At 38.9% G+C, this 24947-nt stretch overlaps 1 protein-coding gene across 6 annotated transcripts in view; it reads left to right on the top strand.

The window, feature by feature from the left end:
* KLHL13 (kelch like family member 13) overlaps positions 1-23363 on the top strand; it is a 79861-nt gene extending 56498 nt beyond the window's left edge. For all 6 annotated transcript variants that reach the window (XM_077786511.1, XM_021548457.3, XM_021548455.3 and 3 more), the window contains 6 exons: positions 72-213; positions 1383-1515; positions 1770-1966; positions 7984-8779; positions 15231-15344; positions 16897-23363. In XM_077786511.1, the coding sequence (XP_077642637.1) occupies positions 100-213; positions 1383-1515; positions 1770-1966; positions 7984-8779; positions 15231-15344; positions 16897-17384 (1842 nt within the window). In that variant the 5' untranslated portion in view covers positions 72-99 and the 3' untranslated portion in view covers positions 17385-23363. The remainder of the gene's footprint in view (positions 1-71; positions 214-1382; positions 1516-1769; positions 1967-7983; positions 8780-15230; positions 15345-16896) is intronic.
* The last annotated feature ends 1584 nt before the right edge of the window (positions 23364-24947 follow it).

Here is a 24947-nt window from a genome sequence, read left to right as displayed (position 1 = left end):
GGGTTTAGAACAAAAGATCACTGAATGAAAATGGCTTTGATGTTAAGGTTTCTCTGTTCCAATTTCCTTAGATCCCTGGTGGAAGAGGAGGATCCTCATATGAAAGTGTCTCTTGGCAGCAGCGATATGGGCGTCTCTGCCCATCTGCAGTCTTCGAAGACAGGAACCACCAGATTTTTCACCAGCAATACTCACAGTTCTGTGGTATTACAGGTAATGAAATATTCTCATGCCTGTATTGAGCTGTACTGAGAATTTTGGCTGCTCTAAGTAATGTGTCTACTCAATACATTTTATTAGTCTAGTAATTCCTATAAAGCCTCAAAAAACTTTCATGTTCTTGTGCTGTCAGTGCTTGGGACTTGGTTTCCTGTGAGATGGAGGTTCAACTTTTAGCAGCTACTTGGAATAAAAACCTGGCCTTTTCCTGGGGTCATATCCCAGGCCACTCTGAAGTTTCTAGAGGAAACAAGGTTTAAACTCTGATGTAACAGCTGTATCAAAAAAGCTCACTTAAATATAATTATTTAATTATGTTAGGCAGAGCCCTGCCAGGTTTGCTGTAATGCCATTTGCTGGGTCTGACTATGGCACTACTGTGTGGTAAAACATTATAGAGACAATATTTACATTCTTGCCAGTATTAGAAAAATACCAGTTTGAAGGAAAATGTTTTATGTTTGAGTTCCTGTTCTGCAGTGAATGAAGGAGGAGAGTATTTAATCCATCCTCCAGAATACACAACCAGGCACATCTTTGGAAGAAATCTTGCTCTAGGATGGCGCTGTAGATGATTTTATTTTTTATTACGGTTAGATGTTATAAGTGATTCAGAGATCAGAGGTATAATGGGAGCTTATTTTGGGGTTTTTTAGCATGTTGCTGTGGTAACAAATTTGATAATCATAGAACCAGGTAACAGCTTTCCTTTCAGGTCACAGACTGGTAGCCTGATAGGCTGCAAACCCCTTAAATTGCTGTGGAACAGAATTATATCTAGAATGCATATGTGACCAGAAGGAGTAGGTCCAAAAAATATAGTTCCTACCTGAAACAACTGCTATTGTGAAAGCTTACAAAATAAACTCCTTCCTGAAAATAACTTCATTATTTGAATAAAACTACTTTCTAAGGCCCAATGTACTTGGCATTCATCAGCTGTATCTGGAAAATAATGATTATTCTGCTTGTTTTCAATGAATACTAATCATTGAATATATTACAGATAATGGTTTTAAGATGACAAATTATTTCTTTGTTACTTTTTTGGACCTACACTACACATATACATAAAAGTAAATAAATATTTACATAAGGGAAATAAAAGATTCCTACTCTCCTCCCAAATCCAAGGGATGCTTTGCATTGTGCTTTTCCTGCAGGGTTTTGACCAGCTGCGAGTGGAGGGTTTGCTCTGCGATGTGACGCTCGTTCCTGGCGATGGTGATGAGGTGTTCCCTGTCCACAGAGCAATGATGGCTTCTGCAAGTGATTACTTCAAGGCCATGTTCACAGGTGGTGTTTTTATTAAAGCCATGTACTGCTGTCTCCAAATTGCTCTCATTCACACACTCAGACACAAGTTCAGTGCTGTGTGTGAATCAGTCCAGGATTGAAAACAACACTGTGGACTAAACATCTCTCTCTACTGTTGCATATGGGGTTTTAAGATTAAATTTTAAAGTTATATTTTAATTATATATAAATTTATGAACTAATTTCAACCCCATTGAAATGATAATTCACATTTACTTGCATGTCTGTTTCAGGAGGAATGAAGGAACAAGATTTAATGTGCATTAAGCTTCATGGGGTGAACAAAATAGGCCTAAAGAAGATCATTGATTTCATCTATACTGCAAAACTTTCCCTTAACATGGACAACCTTCAGGACACTCTGGAAGCTGCCAGTTTTTTGCAGATTTTACCTGTTTTGGACTTCTGTAAAGTATTTCTTATCTCTGGGGTAAGGCTATTTTTTTTCCACTTAAAATGCTTAAGGCCTTGGTATGTAGTTTTTTTTTTCTTCTGTAATGACACTGACTTACATAATAATCAAAGTTATGTCTAAAACTTGCCATTCACAGAGAGCAAATGTGTTTTATAGTTTCCTTGAAAAACTTGGGTTTTTTCTGAGTATTACATACAGCATGAGTTTGATTCAACAGGATGATCACCTGTCCCTTAACTTTATTTTGATTCAAATGTTTTACCATGTTGACATTCTTCCCTTACATGTCTGAGCTGAGATGTTTCAGGGTCTCCCTGCATGACTACACTTACTCTAGCATTAGTCTGCTTGCTGCATTCATTAGGTGTGCTTCAGTTATAGAGTTACAGCCACTTTATTCCTGTATTTACAGCCCTTCCATCTCAATGGGGCGCAGTTAGCTGTTTTCTGACTCTAATACAGGATAAAAGCAATACCCAGACAGGATCCCTCAGCAGCTTTCCTGTCCTGGCAGCAGGGAGGAGCACCAGCTCTGTGGGGCTGTAGAACAGCCCTGGTGCAAGAGCAGTTCTGCCTGGAGGGACTCTGCAGTTATTTCTAACTGGAGGTTTTCTAATGTTGATGTTAAATGCTTACATAGCTCGCTAGAACTCTGACTTTAACAGGTGTGTTCCATACAAATTAAAGAATTATTTGGAAATTAGCTTTTCGATACTGTAATAAGAAATAAAGAAGCAGGAATTCCTGTTGCTCTGCAGAGTATAGGCTTAGAAATGTGACCTCCCTAACTAAAAATATGTACCAGGATTTATGCAAACCAGAGGACTCTAAGCTTTTTTTTTTAAGGTTTTTTTTAAATTTTTTCCTATGATGTGTTAGAGATATTCAGACTTGATAATGCCATTTTGCTTTTAATTTGGAGATATTTTCTAGCTGACCAGTTGTCTGATAATGTTGTGATAATATTTCATTAAGCTTAATACTCTTCAATCCTACCCCACCTGTTTTATCTTGCTCAGTGTTTTTTTACCCTCCAAAATGATGCCTCTCCAGGTTTGACATTACTATAAATACCACCTTGGAAAAAGGTCTTGGTGGTGTTTTGAATGAGGTATTTGAAAAGGGCTCCTTCTGATGGGAGCTGTGCCCTGGGGACACTGTGGTGGCCTTTCCCCTTTCTGGGTAGGGCAGCTCCTTGTTTATTTTGCTTTGCTAAGGAAAGAACTTTTTTCATATTGAATCGTGTTATTGTTTAAAATGCTCATTCTCTGAAAGTGTGTTCACTTGTGATGTTGACCCACCCACTGTTTTTATTCCAATAAGAATTCTCTTGTTTGATACTTCATTTCATTTTCAAATAATGAGGAAGACTTTATTAATTCTCTTAATTTTATTGGGGTTTTTTTGGGGAATACTTCCATTCAAACCAATGTCTAAGGGGACATAATCTCATTCCTGTATAGCTGTAGGGGAAGTACAGAGCAGAGATTGTTCTGTTAGCCTAGTTATATTCTTAGCATCCTTATATAAAGAATTTTTGAATTACCTTACTTCTAAATTTGTTGAAACAAGAGTTGGTGAGCAAAAGAGCTGCTTTTTGAAGGAGAATTTCTGTAATTTAAATGAATATTCTGAGCAAGTATTGAACTTATTCTTACTGAAGTGAGCTGGCTTGAGAGCTGAGGTAACCATTCCCAGACAAATGCTTAATTGTCTTTCAATTGTCTGGGGAGTCCGTTATTTAAGAGATTATAGAACTCAGTTTATGTAAGGCACAATGTAATTGTGTACTTCATAAAAGGGTATTGGAAATATTTACAAAGAGAAACCAAAGCTTAAGGTAACAGCTTAAGTTGTGTAACAAAAATAATGAGACCTTCCAAGAACAGTATCTGTTGTAGCTGACTTGAATTTTTTTTAATTTGCTCTGCATTTACACCCCTCCTGTCAAGTAGCCATTGCTCGGATTATCTTTGCTCTGCAACCAGACAGACTCCCAGAGAAACAGTGGAATACTTTCTAAGATGTTTTCAGTCCTACTTGTTATTACTGGTTTTCAGTAATTATAGCTGTACAATAGACTAGGACTACTCTCATGTTCACATCTGAGCTTCAGTGTAAATAAAATTCATAAAAATGCCATGGAAATGTTTTCAGAGTAGCGAGTTCGAGACAAAACACTGATTTTGCAAAAGTAGCAGCAATGTACAAAATAAAGAAAGATGAGAAACTTAACCAAGTGAATTACAGCACTTAGGAAAATTACAGGGTAATGGGGAAAGGGTTATTTATTGTACTGTAATTAAAGAAAACATTCCCAAACATTGAAAATTAATGTCTTGGATGTACCTACAAAAAAAATTTTGTTCCTTTTATAATTTGGTGCTTTACACTTTTGTATCAACAAGGATATAGTCAAATATTGAGGGCTTAATACTTGGAAGTCGTGTCTTGTCAAAACAACTTTGTTATCTGAGGATGGAGCATGTTCATCTGTGGGAATGTGGGATCTAATCCTGGGACCAGCTCTGACAGGCACCAGAAATTTGACTTTATACTGTAGGGGTACAATGGATGCTGTTTTCTGAGCTGGTCAAATTTCTGTGCTGTTTTTTCTGGGCTCCTGTCAGTGGGAGCCCATAAGAAAATTGAGGGTTTTAGGGGTGTATTTGCTCTTTTAAACTTTGACCCTTTCAAGCACTGCATTAAATGCTTGAGTGTCTGACAGTCATTGAAACAAAACAAAGTCAGACACCTGATTGTTTTGTGCTACTGGGTTGGAGGGCTTGATTTTTTTGTGCATGCTGCTTTTCTTGAACTGCTCTCCAAGGCTCTCATACTTGCAATAATTGTGCTGTGTCCAGTTTTGTAATATTTTATAGTCAGTTAGGTTTTTATGAGAGCTTGGGAAGTGGTTGCTACCAAGATTTCAAAGAATTAAGTGAACTGCTCTCAGGAAAGTACTTTGGCTTTTGCTTTGGGTTTTTCAGGCTGTTGTAACATGGTGCTGTGCTTGACCTTTCTTTTTTGAAAGGCTTTTTAGTATTTTCTGCTACTTCTGTTTTGTAATGAGCAATTACAATGAGTAATGTGAGAAAGCAGCTCTGCTCAGTAGTGTACATCCATGTAAAATAGGATTTATTTAACTGAAATTCTCAACTCCTTGTGGAGCTGCTTAGCTGTTTGAATGTTTATGTCTTTTAGCTCTTTCCTAGTGAGTATTTTTACTTGTTATTGGATGCACTGTACAGTGTATATGTTTGCACCTGATATTTCCATTCCTCCTGTTTGCTTCAGTAGGATTTCCAGAGCAGCAGTTCCTTCTCTTCATTGAAGAGCTCCTGATTGACTGACTTCCACACAGAACTATAGCATAAGTCAAACTTCCAAAAAAACCCAAAACCCCCAATGTTTGGGAAACTGAAGTACTTATTTAAACAACATTATTGTACTGAACTCTGTCCTGTTTTGAATATTCAAGCACAAGTAGCTATATCATTTCTTTCTGTTGAAGGCTTATTTTTTGGCTCAGGATTTAAGAATCTCTAGAATATATACTTTTTATGACTTTTAAGGCTTTGCAATATAAATTAGCCTGGTACATTGATTACTATCTTAGAGCACAGTAAAGAGGGTAACAGTAATTTGGCAAGAAAAGTAGCATTTAAGACAATATTTAATATGGCACCCTGATTTGAGGTGAGTGGGGGAATTTGTTAGTGAGTGAAACATAGTGCACAATTTCATAAGCATAATGGGAAGTATTTGCAATCACATATGAAAAAAAACCACCAAACCTACAACACTGAGCGCAGTCCAGTCCCAGTGGATTAATAAAGGCAGTACAAAGTAAATTTTCTGAGAATCAGGGGCTGACTGGAAGCTGCTGATCATCAGTCATTAACAGTGTCAATAAAATTTTCAAATGTAAGAAGCCCAGGAATGTGCTCAGATGCATGGATTTACAGTGCAACATAATTAATACAGAACTCAGTGCACTCTGGGCACTTGAGAAGTGGCAGCCACTCAGCAAGCCACTTCATTGCATCCTGAACATGTTCCAGTGGTACAGAACCTGTACAGGTTTTCCTTTGATCTTTTAAGTTCAAGCGTGCCTTTCCTGTTTGCAATAATTTCTGCCTGCCTACTTTGATGTGGAGGAAGTGCTTTATCTCTCTAGTTTGGTGCCAGACAATGTATTCCAAAGTGATTTTTAAATACAGTAACTGTATAGCAAGAGTTAAGATTTGTGGTATACTGCAAGTCAGCTGTTTGTGAAGGGGTGATTTTTCCATTGCTTTATTTTGTAATACAAGTTGGAAGACATTTTGGAAGAAATTCCACTAGACAGGTTGCTCAGAACCCCATCCAGCCTGGCCTTGAATACTTCAGCAATGCAGCAGCCACAGCTTCTCTGGACAATCTGTTTGATGTTGAGCCTCAAAACCGGTCATGAGAATATTTTATAGGCTGATGCTAGTTAGTGTGATTATATTTTGATATAAACAATGTGGTCTGTCTTGTAATACAAAAATTATTTTCATGTATATAAAGCACAAATATTTTCATAATAGAACTCCTGACAGTCTGCTACACATTCATTTTATAGATAGGACCTGATTACAGGATTAGTAGGCATTTCAAGATGTATGAATGAAGACTTTGGATGACGGTAGATAACTTTAGGGCAGGTTAGATCAGTTTCTAGTGAATTAAGAAAATCTCCTATTCCTGTACTCACTAGACATTTGAATTGTCTGGTATTAAAGGACAATGATCAGATTGATTTTTACAGTATTAAAATCTTCTAATCTCTGTCACGACCAGAAGTCATTTGAAGGTTTTTGAATTTTTAGGCTCCAGTCAGGTCCAGTACTTAATCTTTATAATCCCTTTAAAAATAACTGAGATTTTTAAGCTTAAATTCTTCTGGCATTAGGAATGTCATGAGAATCACAAAATTGAGGAAATGGTTGACACTGAGTAGGACTGACATGCACAGAGACTAGAATATGTGTAAATGAAGCTTGGACTGGAATAAGGTTTGAATGCAAAAAAGCTGCAATTCTCAGCAAGAAGCATTTGATTGACTTGCTGGCACATGTACCAGAGAGCTCCTGAAAGGAACTGACTGGTTCACTGGAAACCCACTAGAAGTTGTGCCCCATGCCTGGCATGTTTCTTCCTCCCTGTGCCTTGGATCCCAAGTGACCTTAGAAATTCAGGAGCCAAAAATATAAAGATATAAAAAGATGCAGCTACAGTGTAAAACAGGTGATTACCAAGATACAGTCACTCCAGTACTGAGTTAACTTACGGTGTAAGCCATACTGCTAAAGCATTTAATGAGCTGAGTATTTTAGGGGAAATCCTTCTAGGTTAATTATATTTTAAAAATTACATATCAACTAAGATCACTAACTTTGTCTTATTTTTGACATGTATTTAATTTTGGAGAGAGTCTGTAAGAACACTGCCTTGATTTATTAAAGATACATTTTTCTGTTTTGAAGGAATGTGTTCATGAGATTTAACACTGTAAATATTAGTTATCCAAAATATGTGGCATGTAGGGGTTAGCTGTTACTCTCTTTGATTTTATTATGCTAATACCATTTTAATACTGCCAGAAATGCCTAATGGTGAGACTTTTGTTTTGCTCTCTCTAACCGTGGGCTGATCCTTAACTTTATTTTCTACATGTCTTTCTTACAAAGATGTTTTCAGAGCTTTTCAAAGATGGAGTGCTATATAACTGCTATGCTTCATCATTGTATAAGCTATTTGGTATAATATATGCCATCTGCTTGTTACTTGTCTGATTTCTTTCTTCAAAAGAAGAAATAAATTGGGTCTCCCCTTGCAGTTGTGAATATATATAGTGCATTGAATATTTGCTCATGTGTCAATCACCTGGAGCACTGCAAAATGCTGAAATATTGCTGATTCTACAATATTCATTAAATTGTACATTATCATTTAGACACCAAATTAAGAAAGTGTTTTGATTCCTTTTTCTGTTTACTTAATAGGTTTCGTTGGAAAACTGTGTTGAGGTTGGGCGAATTGCCAACACATACAATCTCACAGAAGTGGATAAATATGTTAATAATTTCATCCTGAAGAACTTCCCTGCATTATTAAGTACTGGTGAATTTGTGAAACTCCCCTTTGAACGTCTTGCCTTCGTGCTTTCAAGTAATAGCCTTAAGCACTGCACCGAGCTCGAACTCTTCAAGGCGGCGTGTCGCTGGCTGCGCTACGAGGAACCTCGCATGGAGTACGCTGCAAAGCTCATGAAGAACATCAGGTTTCCCCTGATGACACCCCAGGATCTTATCAACTACGTTCAGACAGTGGACTTCATGAGAACTGACAACACCTGCGTCAACTTGCTTCTGGAGGCCAGCAATTACCAAATGATGCCGTACATGCAGCCGGTGATGCAGTCGGAGCGGACGGCGATCCGCTCGGACAGCACGCACCTGGTGACCCTGGGCGGGGTGCTGAGGCAGCAGCTGGTGGTCAGCAAGGAGCTGCGCATGTACGACGAGAAGGCGCACGAGTGGAAGTCCCTGGCGCCCATGGACGCGCCCCGGTACCAGCACGGCATCGCCGTCATCGGGAACTTCCTGTACGTGGTGGGCGGCCAGAGCAATTACGACACCAAGGGAAAGACGGCGGTCGACACGGTCTTCAGGTTCGACCCCCGCTACAACAAGTGGATGCAAGTGGCATCTCTAAACGAGAAACGGACCTTCTTCCACCTAAGTGCCCTCAAAGGACATTTGTATGCAGTCGGAGGTCGGAATGCAGCGGGTGAGCTAGGTGAGTCCTCCTGCAGCCAGCCCCCTGCCTTCTGTTGGGCTTGGAAATACCCTGCTGCCCAGGGAGTGGGTGGAGAGAAACAAGCTGGAGTCATTGAGTGCTGCTGCTTTCTGGAAATACTGCAAATGCAGAGAGAAATTTGTTTGGATACTGTTAGAAGTTAATTTTAGAAGGGATCCCACAAAAAAAATTCCAAATACACATCTTGTTTATTGATGCGTATTATCCAATGTCTTGGCCTTTACCAGGGAACGTGAAGTAAGCATCTGTGTCTGCCTGTGTAACTGTGGGGGAAACATAAATGCAGTTTTAAAAAGAAAAAAATTAATCTTTACTTCAGCTGAGAAACAAAATCCGTTCCTAAGGGATACATGGCTCTAGCTGAAATTTACTCTTGAATGAACACTGCATTTTAAAAGACAAAAGTTTTCTGGAATACTATTTGAAATGCAAAGGGTTTTTTTGATGTGGTTTGTTTTGTTTTAGTCTTATGACTGTGATTTGTTTCACTCACAGATTAGTGAGATTCAGATATTCTGATGTTCTGGACTTTTTAATTATTTAAAATGTTGTATTTCACCTATGATCTTATTTGTACAAATGACTGAATGACTTGGTCCTGGTGCCTCCTCTTTTTCCCCCTCACAAATGATACTTAATTTAGCTTGACCCAAAAAAACCCCAACCCAAACAAACAAAACAAAAACAAAAAAGCCCACCAAAAAGCAAACAAAAACAGAAGAAAAAACCCCCATATCAGTTTCCAGGAAACAAAATAGAACAAATAATGAATACATGGTAAGTTTAAATTTAAGAAAAATATGCAGAGGATGACCCCTGTTAATCCACTGTATTGTGCAAAGCCAGAGTGGTTAACATTTAGTCAAGTCTGGAATAGGAGACTCAATTGTAAATTTGGCTGTGCTTTCAAATTGAAATGTCACAGAGATTATGCTTGAAAGTTTAGCATAATATATCTAAACCAGATGTAAATCTCATTATTTTGTTTGCTGCTTTCAGCCCAACACTCAACTGTCCCTTGTCTCTTTGTGGCTTCTACCTCTTGCTACTAAGATTTACTTTTCAGAAATGCACAGATATCTATAAGTGCAGTGAGAAACATATTTAATTGAAACAATACAAAACTTGATTTCTGCTGCAGGATCTGTGGCTTCTTAAAATTACTGCATCTTGGTTATTCACATACACAGGTTTAATTCATTGTCACGTTGCAAATTTTCATAGGAAACATATAGCACACTGCTTCCACCAGAAAAAAGGGGCCTGGCTTTGCTAGAAATTTTAATTCCCTTCCAATGTTTGATGAAATGGGGCATTTAAAAATGCTTCCTGTTCCAAAAGAATAGGAAATTGCTTAGCAATAATTTATTTTCCCTAGATAGCCATTTTCTGATACATATCCTGAGGTTTTCAGAATTTTTTACTATGTATCACTATATATCTGAAAATACATCCTAAACAGTCTCAATACCCTCTGGAAGACTAAATGTACAAACTAACATGTATTGATCTTTGAGTGTCAGAAAACCTGATATATAGCTTCAGTGAGCTATTTTCTAACAGTATGAATTAATAGCAGATAATCAGATTGCTGACCTTGTGCACTGTATGATCGGAACAGAGTAGGGTTATAAAAATGTCTGAAAAAGTTGCAAGTCTGACAAAATCAATACAAAATAATATTGTCACTAAGCCAGGGCAACCTGTGTGTGAAGGAGGCTTTGAGGGCAGCGTTACCTTAAATTAGATCAAGCAGTATCATTCTGCTGACCTCAACTCTTCTGCTTTCTTTAATTAAAATACAAAATTTATGACCTATCTAAAATTCTTTTGTAAAAGTATCATTAAAATGCTGTAGCAATTTTCACACAGATGTGAAAAATGCCACTGGATCATTCTGTGGGAAGAGAGCACTTTAAGTGCAAAATATTGTAGCTGTCTGATGCTTTGATTTGAGGCTTCAGGTTCTTTCCTTGTTAATTGTGAGGTGAGTCACTTTCCATTTTCATATTTCTTTCATAAACCTTGACAACTGGAAGATGCAATCCAGTTTAAACTTCCCATTCTGTTCAGAAGAGAAAATCTCTCAGGATTTTCAAAGAAGAGAAGGTCAAATGTGTGTTGGACAGATATTAAAGAAGTTGCCCTTGGGTTCAAACTAATTTCAGTCTGTTGTTAGAGAGGAAAAATTCCCAAAACCTGAACTGAGCTTTCTGGAAAATGGCTCTTATGGAAACAGATCAAAGAATTAAAGTTACTAAAACAATTTTTTTCCCCTGACATTCATGGGAATAAAAATTATACTTTTTGAGGCTTTTGCCTTCTCAAAACAGTTTTCAGATGATTCTTCTTCTGAGAACTTTGTAAATGCCACTTTCTACATTTGTAATGCTTGCTTTAATGTAATAATGAGCTGCTGTTTTACCAGTGCGTGCCACTGAGAAAAGTTTGCTTCACTGGACAGGATGAGTGAATTTCCATGTATGTGGTACATGTGTTGGAATGTGGTAAATGTATCCTTTAAATGTTATGAATTTTATAATATGAATATTATAATTTAGATTTTTCAACCCTGTGGCAGCTTAGGGGTGTGCAGAATTAAGCACCGCTCCTGGGAGGACTGTAGATAATTCTGTTAGTTCCCTGTAGGTGTCAAGGCAGGCACCTGCCAGGGGTATTCCCAGAAGGCAGGAGAGCAGCCCTTGGGCACGGGAGGAGCCCAGCCTGGGGAGGGCAGTGTGCAAAAAGCAAGACTTTTTGGGAAAAGAGACAAAGGGAGAAGCAGATGTGGCTCACAATGATAGTTGTGAAGCACAGCACACTGGCAGATTCCAGCTGAACACTAGAGGCTGTTTTCTCTTCTGACAAGTAAATTTTTGTAACTCATTGTAAGAGTTCAGTTGTGGTGCTTGATTATGGCAGAAGCTGTGTAAATACTAGAAAACTTGTGCATTTAGATATTTTCCAGATACTTCAGGCTCTGCTGTTGATAGGCTTGAGTAGAGTTTGGGGTTTTTATATATGGGCTTTTCCTAAGTACTTTAAGGGATGTTGGGTTGTGACTAAAGCACAGATTCATTCAACACGCTGCAATAAAGCAGAAAGAGAAAACTGCCAGGCCAGTTACCTGTTCTTTTGACCCTCTGACCATCAAGTTGGAAGATATTTATTTTCCAGATGCCCTCTGTAGTGTGGAACCCTTCTTGTTTATGTAAAAACTTCCCCTGTGAGTGTGTGTGTATGTGTACATATATATTTATATAAAGATAATATATTTAAAATGTTGTTGATGGATATGCACCAGTATCCAGTTGGGCTGTTTACTGTCAGTAGTATTGTGACCATCAGACCAGAGTGTGAGCTAGAGGACCTTTTGTGCCGAGGCTTATTTTGGAGTGGCTCCTTGCTATGCTAGGACAAAATTAGTCAGGACTATTTAACCAAGTCAGCTTAGAGTTGTACATGAATAAGCTGTAACATAGAACTAGTATAACAAAACTAAGAGCCTGGGTTTTGGGACAGAGTTGCTAAGTGCTGCTGTAACAGACCTCAAGAACTTTAGAAGCTACTGATGGAGAAGTGTTAAATATCTGTATACGCCTTAAATAGCACCACAGATGGAACTATAAAATAAGTGCAGGCTGAACATCCCTTGGGACTGCCAAAAATTTTTGTCCTTTTGAGATTGCTTAATTCTATTAAAATGAGGCCTGTCTTCCCTGGATTATGGTAATGAACATGTCAGAAGTTTTACTGTTAAACATAAATAAAGCCTGGTCTGAATCATTCATGATGTCAGAAAAATGAATCCATCACTCTCACTTAGGTGCATTAAAGTAGCAGTTTTAGAGTGTTTTGTGAACTCTGCTCTGTCTGGAGATGTCTCTCAAACTATGGCCACCTTTAATAGCTAGAATTTTGAATACTTTTTTTCTTTTCAGTGCAGAGGAATATCTTGCTAAAAGAGAGTGGTTGAATGACCTTACAAGCTAACAGGGAAACAAGTATACAAATCAATCTAACAGAAAAGTAGGGTTTTTCACCTGGAAAGTGATTAGCTTTGTTTTAGAGCACATCTAGTCATGAGATGTGAGATGTGATGTGAGATTTGGGTTGGAATAGTTTGTCTGGAATAGTGTCAGGCAATACTCTGACTGTACAAGGAATGTTGGAGACAGTTTTGAAGCCACATCAGAGAGTGACAGGTCTTGGGCTCAGCACCATCCTTTCTCAGATAAATAATGCCCTTACAACATGGTGATAGTGATGGTGGAAATGGGTACCAATTCTGCATGTTTTGTCTTCTCTTGCTAATGGTGTCATTTGTGGAATCAGTTCTTTGTCCCTATACCTTTCTTTGGGCAAGAGAGTGTCTCCAGCATTCATTGGAATTGTGGCTAAGTCTGTGATGGGATTCAGAAAGCTTGCAGCATGGAAAATAATACAATGTTTTAAAAAAGGAGATTTCTGTCTTTATTAAGAAAACCCACAATCAAGGCAGATCTCTTAGAGTAAACTTGGGAACTTGCCCATATATTGGGCAGGTTTTTAAAATCAAAAATTTGGTACATCACTAGTACTGGAGACACACCTGACTTCAGTTACTTGTATTGGTTTGTTATTTTTTGTCTGTCTTGCACATCCCTGGTAGAACTGGGAGTCCTTGTGCGAGCCGCTTGCACAGAACCAGATGCATTCCAAGATTTCATTACTATTTTGAAACAGTTTCAAGAATATGAAATTAATAATTTTATACATGCAAATCAACATATATAATTTGTTGAGAAAAAAAACCAGAAATTTAGTGTGTTTTGCCTTGTATCATGAACTTAATGTTTTGGACTGGCACTTTTCTGCATTTCACAAATTTAAAGTTCCGCTCCTGGGTGAGGAAAAGCTGAAGCAAATCCAGTGTGCTGTAACAATTTAACAATTCTTATGTGCAAAACAGATTTTTTTATTTTTCGCTTCTAGCCTTAGATGATGCTGAACTGTCAAACAGTATTTCTGACATTGGAACTGGAAGCTTCTATTTTCAGTGCATGTTTTTCAGTACTTGAGACACTAATTGCATGGAATTATGTATTATCATCCCATTTTGCAAGAATAAGGAGGTTATGCAGCAACTAAAAGAGAATTCAGAAGGTCACTCTGGTGTGCTCAATACTAATTCTTTCATGACTAGGGATTTTTTTTTTTGGTAGTCTGAGACCATAGCTATACTCTTCTAAAATGAGTCAGAAGGTCTTTTAAAAACAGCTTTGGAGTTAGGGTGAGATGCCTTATATTCAGTCTGTGTTACTGACTGATGTTCTTTACTGGTCTACCCTATAATTCTGTAATTAGGCTTAAACTAAAACTAACTACATTCTGCCTTTATAATGACAAGTTTATCAGATTCTAAGGGTATTTTCTCTCTTGGTTGATGTATAATCCTGCACTGTTTAGTCACCATCACTGATTCCATAGAGCTGACTCAGATTTTCTGTCCTTGATTCAATAAAAATCTTGTTCTAGAGCAAGTAAAATGCCACTTCTAAAGACAGATTCAATTTTTCTATGTATAGTTCATAAATATCCAACAAAGATTAAACAATCTTGAATTACTTAAAATGAGATTTAATTTGTCTTTAAGATAACTTAATTATTGACAATTTCTCTGTGCATCATAATGTCACTATATTATGGGTTTTTTGAGTCTCTTGTGCCTCTCTGCTCGTACTGTAGTATTCAAGCTGCCAAACCTAGAGCTTGCTCCATTACTGAATCTGCCTTCTGTTTGTGTTCCCTGTGATTGTTGCAGCCCTTTTCCTGCAGCCTGCATCTCTCCCATCGTGCATTCCTCAGGAATCCATTCTGCACTGACTCCTGGGGGCTGGGTACTGTGCTCTGTGATTTCTGATCTGATAAAACCCTTGATCATTTTAGCATTCCAACTCAGAGAAAACTGCACAAATGCAGTTGTACATCAACACAGGCACTGTTTATCTCCTTGCCAGATTCAGGGATGCTTCATCCTTTTTTTTTTTTTTTTCAAGCTTGGCTATTGTAAATGGATGTAGTGACATGCATATTCTTTGCTGTATGTTGCTGTGCAAATCCTTAATAAAACACTGCAATACAATAGAAAATTAGCAAGGGAGAGAGTGTTCTCTGAGCGAGTTTGCTGATAGTACAATCCTATGCAACCTATTCTTGGTGGCCCTGCTTTAGCAGAGGAGTTGGATGAGATGGACTAGATGATTTCCAGAGGCCCTTTCCAACCCCTTGTGTTCTGTGATTCTGTGGGAGTGCTCAGTAATTCCCTTGAGACTCCCTCAGCTGAACAGAGTCACTTGTTGGCACTTCCTCTGTGGATGTCTCTGCCTCTGCACTCGACTCAGCACCAAACTGCTTTCAACAGCTCTGTGCTCTCGTTTGTCTCCCTCAGCCACTGTGGAATGCTACAACCCCAGAATGAACGAGTGGAGCTACGTGGCAAAAATGAACGAGCCCCACTATGGCCACGCTGGAACCGTGTATGGGGGGTTAATGTATATTTCAGGTAAATGCTGCCTGTGAGATCATCTCTGTGAAACAATTCCTTGCCTAACTTTTTCTGTTTCAGCAGCACACAGTGCAAATTAGGCTGTGGTTGCACTAGGATTGCCATGCTATCAGTAGTGATGCAGTTTCATATGAAGTCAGTCAAACAGCACATACAGTGCAGGCTCTGACAAAATTATTGCAGATAACATTATGCTTAGTAATTGAACAGCTCTAAATTCCAAAGCAGTTACTCACTTTACCAATCAGAATAAAGTTTTCTGTAGCACATATAAAAATTTATAGAGCAATATAATTAAACATAATATTGTTATAATACATAATTATAATTGTGTATAAGAGTATTAAATAATTATAACATGCATTATGATATAATATAGCAATTAAACACACCCTTCCTATAAACTTTGGAATGCATTGGAAATTTTATTACTTTAAACCACATTTGCCTTCATTGAGGTAATGGAAAGAGCCAAGTTCTCATGTTAATCATAGCATATAAGTGATATCTGTACTTTCACTGTTTTTTTATTTGGAATATGCTCATCCTCTGTGTGTCACTGAGGTTGCAATTTCATTGCATTTTCCAAATGGGTTGTCTGGAAAACTTCTATTAGCTTAATTTTAAAAGAAGATTCAGTCTGTCAGTGATCATTGCAAGGATCACAGGCCTATATTCTCCTACTGAAATTTTAAAGGATGTCCTCTTAAGAGCTATGCTAAAATTCAGGGTAGGAGGTGGGACAAGGTTGCTCAGCTGACAAGAACTGGTGAAGAGATGTGCTGGAGCAGCTTCATTTAGGGGCTCTTGTGCCAGTAGGCTAGGAGGGATTTGCTTTAGAATTTACTGTCAGGTACAGGTGCTTATTTTTCTGTGAGCAAGTCCACTGAGCTCCTAATTGCTGTGCTGCTGGCAGTTGTGTTTTGCCCATTTTGTTTGTTTTACTGCAGGTGGCACATGCATATGCTATCTGCTGTGTTTTTTTCATGTAGATCCCACAGATTTTTCTTTTCCTTTTGTCTTGAAGCCTCTCCAAATGCTTTTGCAGAGAGCTATGAGAAGGTAAATGTAGAGGGAACCATACGTAACTATTAACTGAAAAATATTTGAAATGTGTGTCCTCTCTCTATTCACTTGAAGTTGATGAAAAAATATTTTTGATGAAAATTCTACTATGTAATACTTAAAACACAGTGACATAGTATCAAAATTTGAAAGGGAAATGGATTCCTGATGGTGAGAAACATAACTAGCAAACTGAATACAAGCAAAGAAATATCTTTACAAAATAGAAGCATAAGTAACAGTTTTTGTTCTTTTAATCTGCCAGTATCAATTGGTTAATGAGGTGCAGTGTGAGACGTGGCTTGTGTCCATATTCCCATTTAAAGGAACAAATGTCATTTGAAATGGAGTACTTCTGTGACAGTAATCTAAGCTAGAGTGAAGAAGTTTTAAGGAAGATTGAATTCTTTCAGTAAAATGTATTTTTTGTTATTTAATGCTTATTAGGGTGGGCACTACTCTAACATGTGTCTTGTTTCTTTAGGGGGAATCACCCATGATACTTTCCAAAAGGAACTCATGTGCTTTGACCCTGACACAGACAAATGGACTCAGAAAGCTCCAATGACGACAGTCAGAGGTCTGCACTGCATGTGTACTGTAGGAGACAAGCTGTATGTTATTGGTGGAAATCACTTTAGAGGAACAAGTGATTATGATGATGTTCTAAGCTGTGAATATTACTCACCAACTCTAGACCAGTGGACTCCAATTGCCGCCATGTTACGTGGCCAAAGTGATGTTGGGGTTGCTGTCTTTGAAAATAAAATCTATGTTGTTGGAGGATATTCCTGGAATAACCGGTGTATGGTGGAAATAGTTCAGAAGTATGATCCAGAAAAAGATGAGTGGCATAAAGTGTTTGACCTTCCAGAATCCCTTGGTGGCATTCGAGCCTGCACTCTCACTGTTTTCCCTCCGGAGGACAATACAGGGTCACCGTCTAGAGAGTCTCCTCTTTCAGCACCTTAGAGCCATCCCTTGGCTCACCATGCTGTAGTAACACCTCTGCACTGCATCATGGGCTCTGTCATTTTTCTTCAGTAGTTTCTGTTAGGCTTAGCCTACAGCATTTCATACAATTACTGGGAAAAAAAAAAAGACTTTGGCATTATTTGTGCTGTTTGTTTGGCCTAGAATGTCTCTCAAGTGGTTAACAAAAAAAGATGTACTCGCCTGAGCCAAATGTTTAACAAATGAGAGGGTATTGTCTATAAAATGTATGAACTAGGTACGTTGTTAATGTTGTATGTTGGGTGTGAGGTACCTTATAGCTTACATTTGGGAGCCCAGTGAGTCAAATTTGTATTGAACGTGTCACTGAATTTCATGTTGAAATCCTTTTTCCTTTCATTTTTGACTGCAGATCACAGGGGTAGGTAGACCACATCAATGTGAACTCTCTGAAGGTTGCCAAGGGGCCTGAGCTACCTCCCTCTTTACACAGAGTATTTTTGACATATCTGTTTACCCACCTGACTTTGTGGGTGCTTTCAGAGCATATGAAGTTTCTTAGGCAGAGGGAAGAAATAAAATAATTTTAAAATATTAGCACTGTACAGGGGCGGACCTTGTAGAGGCCGGGAGTTTTTTATAACATATATCGAGTGTTTTTGCTGAGTCAGTTCAATGATGCTTCAAACAAAACATCCTAAACATATTGTGGTTTTTAATTTGGGTTTTTTTTTCAGGAATTGGCTTCCGCTTGCATGGGAGCACACACTATTAACAAATGGGAATTCAGTGCAGTTGTGTGTTCTGTGCTATGGCTGTACTGAGTATGGGTAGTTAAGGGCTAGAAACAGTAACTTAAGCCACTGGATTTGACCAAATGGTTCCATCGATCAAATTGAATCTACCTTCTCTCCTTTGCTGTTGAGATAACTTGCATAATGTGTCCTCTGTATAGTCTCAGTTAATAAGGTTATTTAGCACAAAGTGCAGCTTCAGTGAGAGAGCTGCTTTTGCTCAGTGAACCTGGACTACCACATTTTACCTTCTTTTTGTTCAATAAAACTTTTAACTGCAGTTACCCAGTCTAAGCTACCTCATTGATGTATTTGGTTTTCCTCCTCTGCCTCACTGTCTCCAGGATACGCGTTCCGTATATCCACGCGGGTAGATGAATCTGCCAGGAAACCAATGCAGGAGTGATCAGGAATGGGTATTTTTGACCTACTTTTAAAGAAACTATTTTGGTCTGATGTGTTCATTTTATTGTTAGGGACTGATGAAAAGCCAGTCTTAATGTTTTTTTCCTTGGAGAACTGCTTATGTGTGCAGCCCTGCAAATTCACAGGAATCTCTACCAGCTCCAAAATACAGTGCCCTGCTGACAAACTGCAGCTTTGATTTATGCCATTGTGATTGTTCTGAACTTCCCATCATGTTACAAGTCATTTTGCTAATGAACAGCCACAGGGGCATCCTCTGGGGAAAACTGTTTAAACTAGCTTATTGTGTTACCTATTAATAATAACCAAGTAAAGCTTAATAGACTTTTGTTGAGATTTTGCTATTTGTGTTTTGTCCCTGCTTGATGCATCAAGCAGCAGGATTACTGTGGTGTCAGTTTTGGAAGTACTGATAATTATTCTTTGTGCAGTTTACTAGTAATGGTCACTACAAAAATCTACATGTAAGCTTTAGGTTTCATAATTGTTTTGGTTAAAATCAAAATCAATTCTTCCTCTTTAAACAATTGAAGTCTCAATTCCGTGTGGCTGTGCAAGGTTGTTGCAGGTGGAATAGTGGCACCAGTGGATACTCCTGGAAACTGGCCATTGAATATAAATTGATTCATCACCCTAAGAATACTCTTCTTATGCTGTGTAAAGCACTGGATAGAAAAATGTTGCTCTGTTTAAGGATTGTTTAAGGATTGTTTAAGGATTTTTCAATAATTTAAGTGTCACATGCTACTAATTTTTTTTCCAGCTCAAAGACCAGATTTTAGACCCTGCTTGAGTTTAAATTCCCTGAAATCCATATTCAGTGTCTCTTTTATTAATTAAACTGAAAAATACTTGAAGAAGTTGCAATTCCTTTAGGATAATGTAAATATATCCTGCTCTTTGTATGCTGGGGATGAGGGACACAGTGTTTAAAAGTGGGTATCTCACTCGTATTCTCTGTTTGGAAGAAGCTTAACATGGGTTCTGATCATTCTGAGGTGGTTTAAAGCCAGGATGTCAATTTAATGTCTGAGCCTTGAATAGCCAGGAGTTGGTATATGGCCACAATGTTGAGGGATTTTTTTGTCGGTTTTATTTTATTTTATTTTGTTTTATTTTATTTTGACTCATTATTTGTTATATGTAAAGTGGAAGAATTATTTTTGAACATTTTGTCATCAGTGGATTAAATGCAGTGCTTCAATCAAATTAATCTTTGGGGTTTTTTGTTTGATTTTTTTTTTTTAAATCTCCCTCTGGATTAAAGTGTTTATAATTACATTAGTTAAAATTTACTCACTAGGATTGAAAAGCAAGCATCAAAGACTTGTCCATAACTACAAACTGGTTTCTTCTATAATACAGTATAAAATGACTTAATGCTCATTGCATCCATCTCAGCCATGGCATAAGAGCCTCTTTCCATCTCTGAACCCACAGCTGTAGGTGTGGATACAGCAAATACCCATCTCCATTTCCAGTCAGGCTGCCTCTTCATAAATCTTCGATTCTCTCATGTTGCAGTGTAGTACCTGAATCAGAAAAGCATCTGGATAAAAAGCAATTATAGCTATTTGACTTGAATGAAATTAAGGCTGCATGGTGTGCCAGCTGGAGAGCCACAGGAGCTGTCTGCTCTCTCCCAGTGATGCAGACACATGCTGCAAAATTCATTCAGACTTTGCTTTTTGGTGCCCAATTAGCAGCAAATGCCAGAAGTGCTCACTTCCATATACAGTTTGGCCAAAGGCCCATCTGATATCCCTGCAAAACCCAGCACTCTGACTCCACATACCCAAGATAACATTTCCTTTGTTCTGTGTTTTGAGATGGGACCAAGAACAATGGGGAAGAAGACCTGGCAAAATCCAGGTTATGTAAAGTTTATTTGCCCTGTTAACACCAGAGGGTTCATCATCTGCAGATATCCATTTTTCTGTGATTTCCCTCCCCTTAGAAAGTTGTAAAGTCCAAGAACCTGGTCCAGGGAAAGCAATTCCTGCAAGGATCCAGCCAGTCTTGTGGCTTCTGGGGATAATGGAGTTGTGCTGAAGGATTGAGCACTGGTGCAGCAGAACGTGGCTGATAGCCTGGCTGTGGCTGTACAGGCCCCTTGGATGGAAGAATCACTTTACCTGTTCCCAGGACAAAAGTGAGTTGTTTTCTTATAAACAATGCTATTTTAAAATTGCCCATTCTGTTTCTGAGGGGTAGGATCTCTAAGGAGTAGTATTTTAGTATCAGAAGCTCAAACCAGTGATCTGGTCCTTTAGTGGAATAATGGCAAGCATGGATTAGAGCAGTTTGCATGCAGATAAATAAAGTTTTACCTGAAGCTTAGTCTTAATCTGATGGGCTGGTTGGACATCAAAAAATAATTTGATACCACAGCAATAAGTGCAGTACAAATACCTGGAGAACTTTCTAACCAAAGAGTTGAGGATGATCTGATCAGAAAAGATCATAGCACTTTTCTTTGCAAAGTTCATTCTGCCTACCAGAATTATTGTTCCTTCTTAATATGCCCTCCAGCTAGTGATTACCTCACCTTTACACTGCTCTTCACTGTTTTTTCAATCCTTGTTTTTGTAGCTGACATCTCTGTTACTTCCTCTGCTCCTGATCAGAACAGATAAAGCTGAGGCTTTTTTAGTGGCACTTACATCAAGAGAGACAAAAGCCCACTGTTGATAAATGTATTTGTAATTCAGCTTGTGCATTCTTAGAAATATAAAAGCAGTTTTAAACTAGGGAAAGGTATGTGCATGTTGCAGGAGTAATGTGTGTCCTGTTTCCTCCTGGCTTGCACCTTACCTGGTGTGTGGAGGGCTGTGTGTAGTGGTGACCCAGAGGTCTGGAGGCAGAGTCAAGCTCTCATGTGGCACTTTATGCTTTCCACGCCCTGTGAAAGTTTTCTTTATTGCACACCATATGTAGCTTATTGGGTATTTTTTATTCTGTATTTTAAATGTGAATAATGATTCTTTGTGTGCAAATGTAGTCAGAAAAAAAAGTCGTAAAGGGCAGAGTTCTACTTTGCTTAATTGCTAAAGTTTTTAGTCCCATGAGTATCGCAGGACCTGTTCAGCTGTGAAAAGGTGATTCAGTTTGAGAGCAAGCTAGGAAATGATGGCTTTCCTGCCTGTCACCATGTCACATGTTCTTGTTGCCAGTCTTTCACAGGTCATTCAGTGAAGTTCTTTTCTTGGTCAGTAGGCTCCAGGTTTTCATGTCCAGCTCTGTTGGACCTGCTGATTACCCTCTCTGGGGAAAACGTGTTGTGTTTTCACAACCTGAAAAGACATGGCTTGTTTTTTTCAGGAATTCCACCATCAGTGACACACAGGAGTCCTCCAGAGTTCTTTAATGACCTGGTAATTTGTAGAGATGTAGCCCAGGGAACCTGGGAGTGGTGCTACAGCAGGAGCCGTAAGTGGCTGACATTCCTGAGGGGATGGTCTCCTACTATATGTATTACTTTGGCTCGAGTGCTGTTTTTTCCCCATCTTTGGGAGTATTTATTGCTGCTGTTTGAGTTTTTAACTTTTTTTTATGAAATGAGTAATGCCTCTGTGAGTCTGCAGTGGGAGCAAAAGGTTCAGGTGGCTCTTTTAGAGCTTCATGCTGTCAGACTGTCTGCATGGTTATTGAACCCTTTCTCTTTGGAGTTCTGTTTCCTAAGTGTTTAGAAGAAATAATTTTGCAATGTGAAAAAATCTCAGATGAAAATGTGTTTGGGACTGGAACAAAACTGCATATTATTTTAGATTTTGTTTTATTTTTTTGCCATGGTTTAGAGGTTAGTTTGGACTTTCAGCTCTCACAGACTGAATTGGGAGGGATTTAATTTTTAAATTTTTTTTTAAAATAACTTATAGTTGGCATAAGTAAGTCAAAGCTCAATTATTAGTACCTGCTTGCATTCTTGGCTGGCCTGTTGCTGTATTCTCCCTCAGATCACAGCATTCAGTGCTGTCTGGCATCCGTTTTCTTGTGTAAGAGCACCTCCTGTCTTCCCTGCTGCCTGTTGATTGAATTCCAAAATCAATCTGAGCTTGGGTTCTTACATCTGAAGTACCTGTGGAGCTAAAGACCGTGTGGAGCTGTGGATTGAGGGCCATGGCTTTGACATTTAATTCCCCACCAGCCCCTCACTGCTTTGCAGCTAAAATCTGCGTGCACGGGGCAAATCTCTCAGGCTGAAAATTTTAGTGACCTGGGCATCTAAAGACCACCGGAGTGTCCTCGTCCCCTTTGCAAGGACAGTTGTGCACATGAGCTGCTGAGGGCTCTGGGAGGGGCAGGCACAGGAGCTCCTTGGGGAACCCTACTTTTTGTTGGCCTTTGATTCTGCTCTTCCTTCTGTGCCCAGATGGAGATGGTGGGAGGGAAGGTCAGGGCTGTGTCACACTTTCCAGCTCTCAGTAGAGAGCAAGTTTGTTTATTCTCCTCTGTCTGCACAACATGGCAGGAAAAAGAACTGTAGGAACATTTCAGATTTTAAACATTGTTTCACAGAACAGTATCCATTAATAAAGGATAAATTAGTCTGTTTTAACCTGTGTTCCTCCTAACCAGGATTGTTCCAAAATACTTGGCTTCTGTTGAATTAACAACTTTGCCTTTACCTCCCTTGTTCAACGTTACTGTAAAAAAAAAAATTGCTTGGTTTCTTTTCCATTTGTTTTTCATTGCTTGTAACCTTTTCTTAGAAATGTGGAAATAATTTTCCTGACATGTTTTATGCACCAAAATAAACACACCACTGATCACCTGAGTCCCCTCCCCATGTTTCTTACTTAGTGCCTGCCAGTGTATCTTTCCATATTTTTACCCAAATGTTTGACAGCTGTCAATAAATACCATCACAGAGGCATAAAATTCCTGCTGATGGGTGCTGCATTGTTAAGTAGGGTAAAGAGGGGTCATCTCTTTTCTTAATCACTTCTGGAAAAAAAATTGCTTTGAAGACCAGGCCTGCTGTGTTTACTATATTTAAACGCAGATTGTTTTGGCCTGTGTTTGTTAACTTTAGTTTTGAATATTTGTCTCTTTCTGATATGTAATTGCAATATTTACAGTGCCTGCCATACAGTACACTGTTTATAGAGTGTGTTCCCTGCCCTTATGTGGGTGCTGAGGTTTCCTTGGGCCCTGCCTGCGAGGTTCCCTTCCTACCCAGACAGACTCATTGGGAGTGATGTTCTTCCATCTTCAGGGGAACAGCCTTGTGTGACTAAAGAACCTCTGCCAGGGTCAGGAGCAGTGAACTTGGAAGGAAAATCAAAGCAGCTTCCTAATTGCAGTTAAAGCACAGCCCAAGTTTCCAGAAAGGGGAGAGAGAGCTGCTGTCCCTTAGGCATGTTTTGTCAGGAGCTGAGGATATTAGCAATGAAAGGATTGTTGCTGTAAATAAAGACAATAAAATAAATCCCTACATCTGTCCCCAAAACAGAGAGATTGCTTCTGTTGATATACCACACTATTAATATTTGACTTTGTGTGTATATGGGATGTCTCAAGTGCTCATATCACATAAGTGATGCCCTAGTTCCCATTAGTCACAGTGTTTTCTATCTAGTCAATTCTGAATAATGTTTTAAAATTACATAGAATATTAGAGGATACACTTTTCTGGTTTTATTTCCTAAGCCTTTTTAAAAGAGATTTTATGTATCTAGTTATTTCAGCATTGCTGCATTTAGTCAAACCCAGGAAACATGAAATGTCAGGTTTTGGTTCATCATTCAGGTATTTTTGGAGTTTCTGCTTCTCCTTTTTACTTTATGGAGTTTTAAGGAGGGGATGGCAAGAAGAAAAAAAAAAAAGGAGTTCAGTTGCAACTGAATGATAATGTCTGCTGTCAGCAGCTCTGTCATTTGGGACAATTTTATGATTTACAATCCTGTCAAATTTATACTGTGTAATAACCCAGGAGGTTTCCATCTGGCCTGCAGTGACACAGTGCTGGGAAAAGAAAAACCAAACATCTTTGCATTATTCCCTGCTCTGTGACTTCTGTCTTGCCCCATGGAGTAACAACGAGTACTCGCCTGCACCGAGGCACTGCAGCCTCAAATCCCATCCCTGCTCCTGATGGTTCCAGTCCCTGCTGTGCCAGAGCTGCCCAGAGCCAGGGGCCCTCTGTGCCCACCTCTGCCCCAGCTGGGCTCCAGCCCGTGGCTCTGGGAGCCTGAAGGGCTGGAGAGTCACTCTGGGAAGGCAGGTGCTGCTCTGGCCTCTGAGCAGGAACCAGCAGGGTGGACAGCAGAGCCATAAAAATGCCTCCATCCAGGCATGGAGAAAGGATTGTCTCTTTCATCTTTGATTTTTCATCAGAATACTTTGAATCTAGGCTCTC

The sequence above is a fragment of the Lonchura striata genome, chromosome 14 (genome assembly GCF_046129695.1).
Source record: "Lonchura striata isolate bLonStr1 chromosome 14, bLonStr1.mat, whole genome shotgun sequence".
Lineage (NCBI taxonomy): Eukaryota > Metazoa > Chordata > Aves > Passeriformes > Estrildidae > Lonchura > Lonchura striata.
The sequence above is the reverse complement of the archived record's forward strand: the minus strand, read 5'-3'. Positions and strand labels throughout refer to the sequence as shown.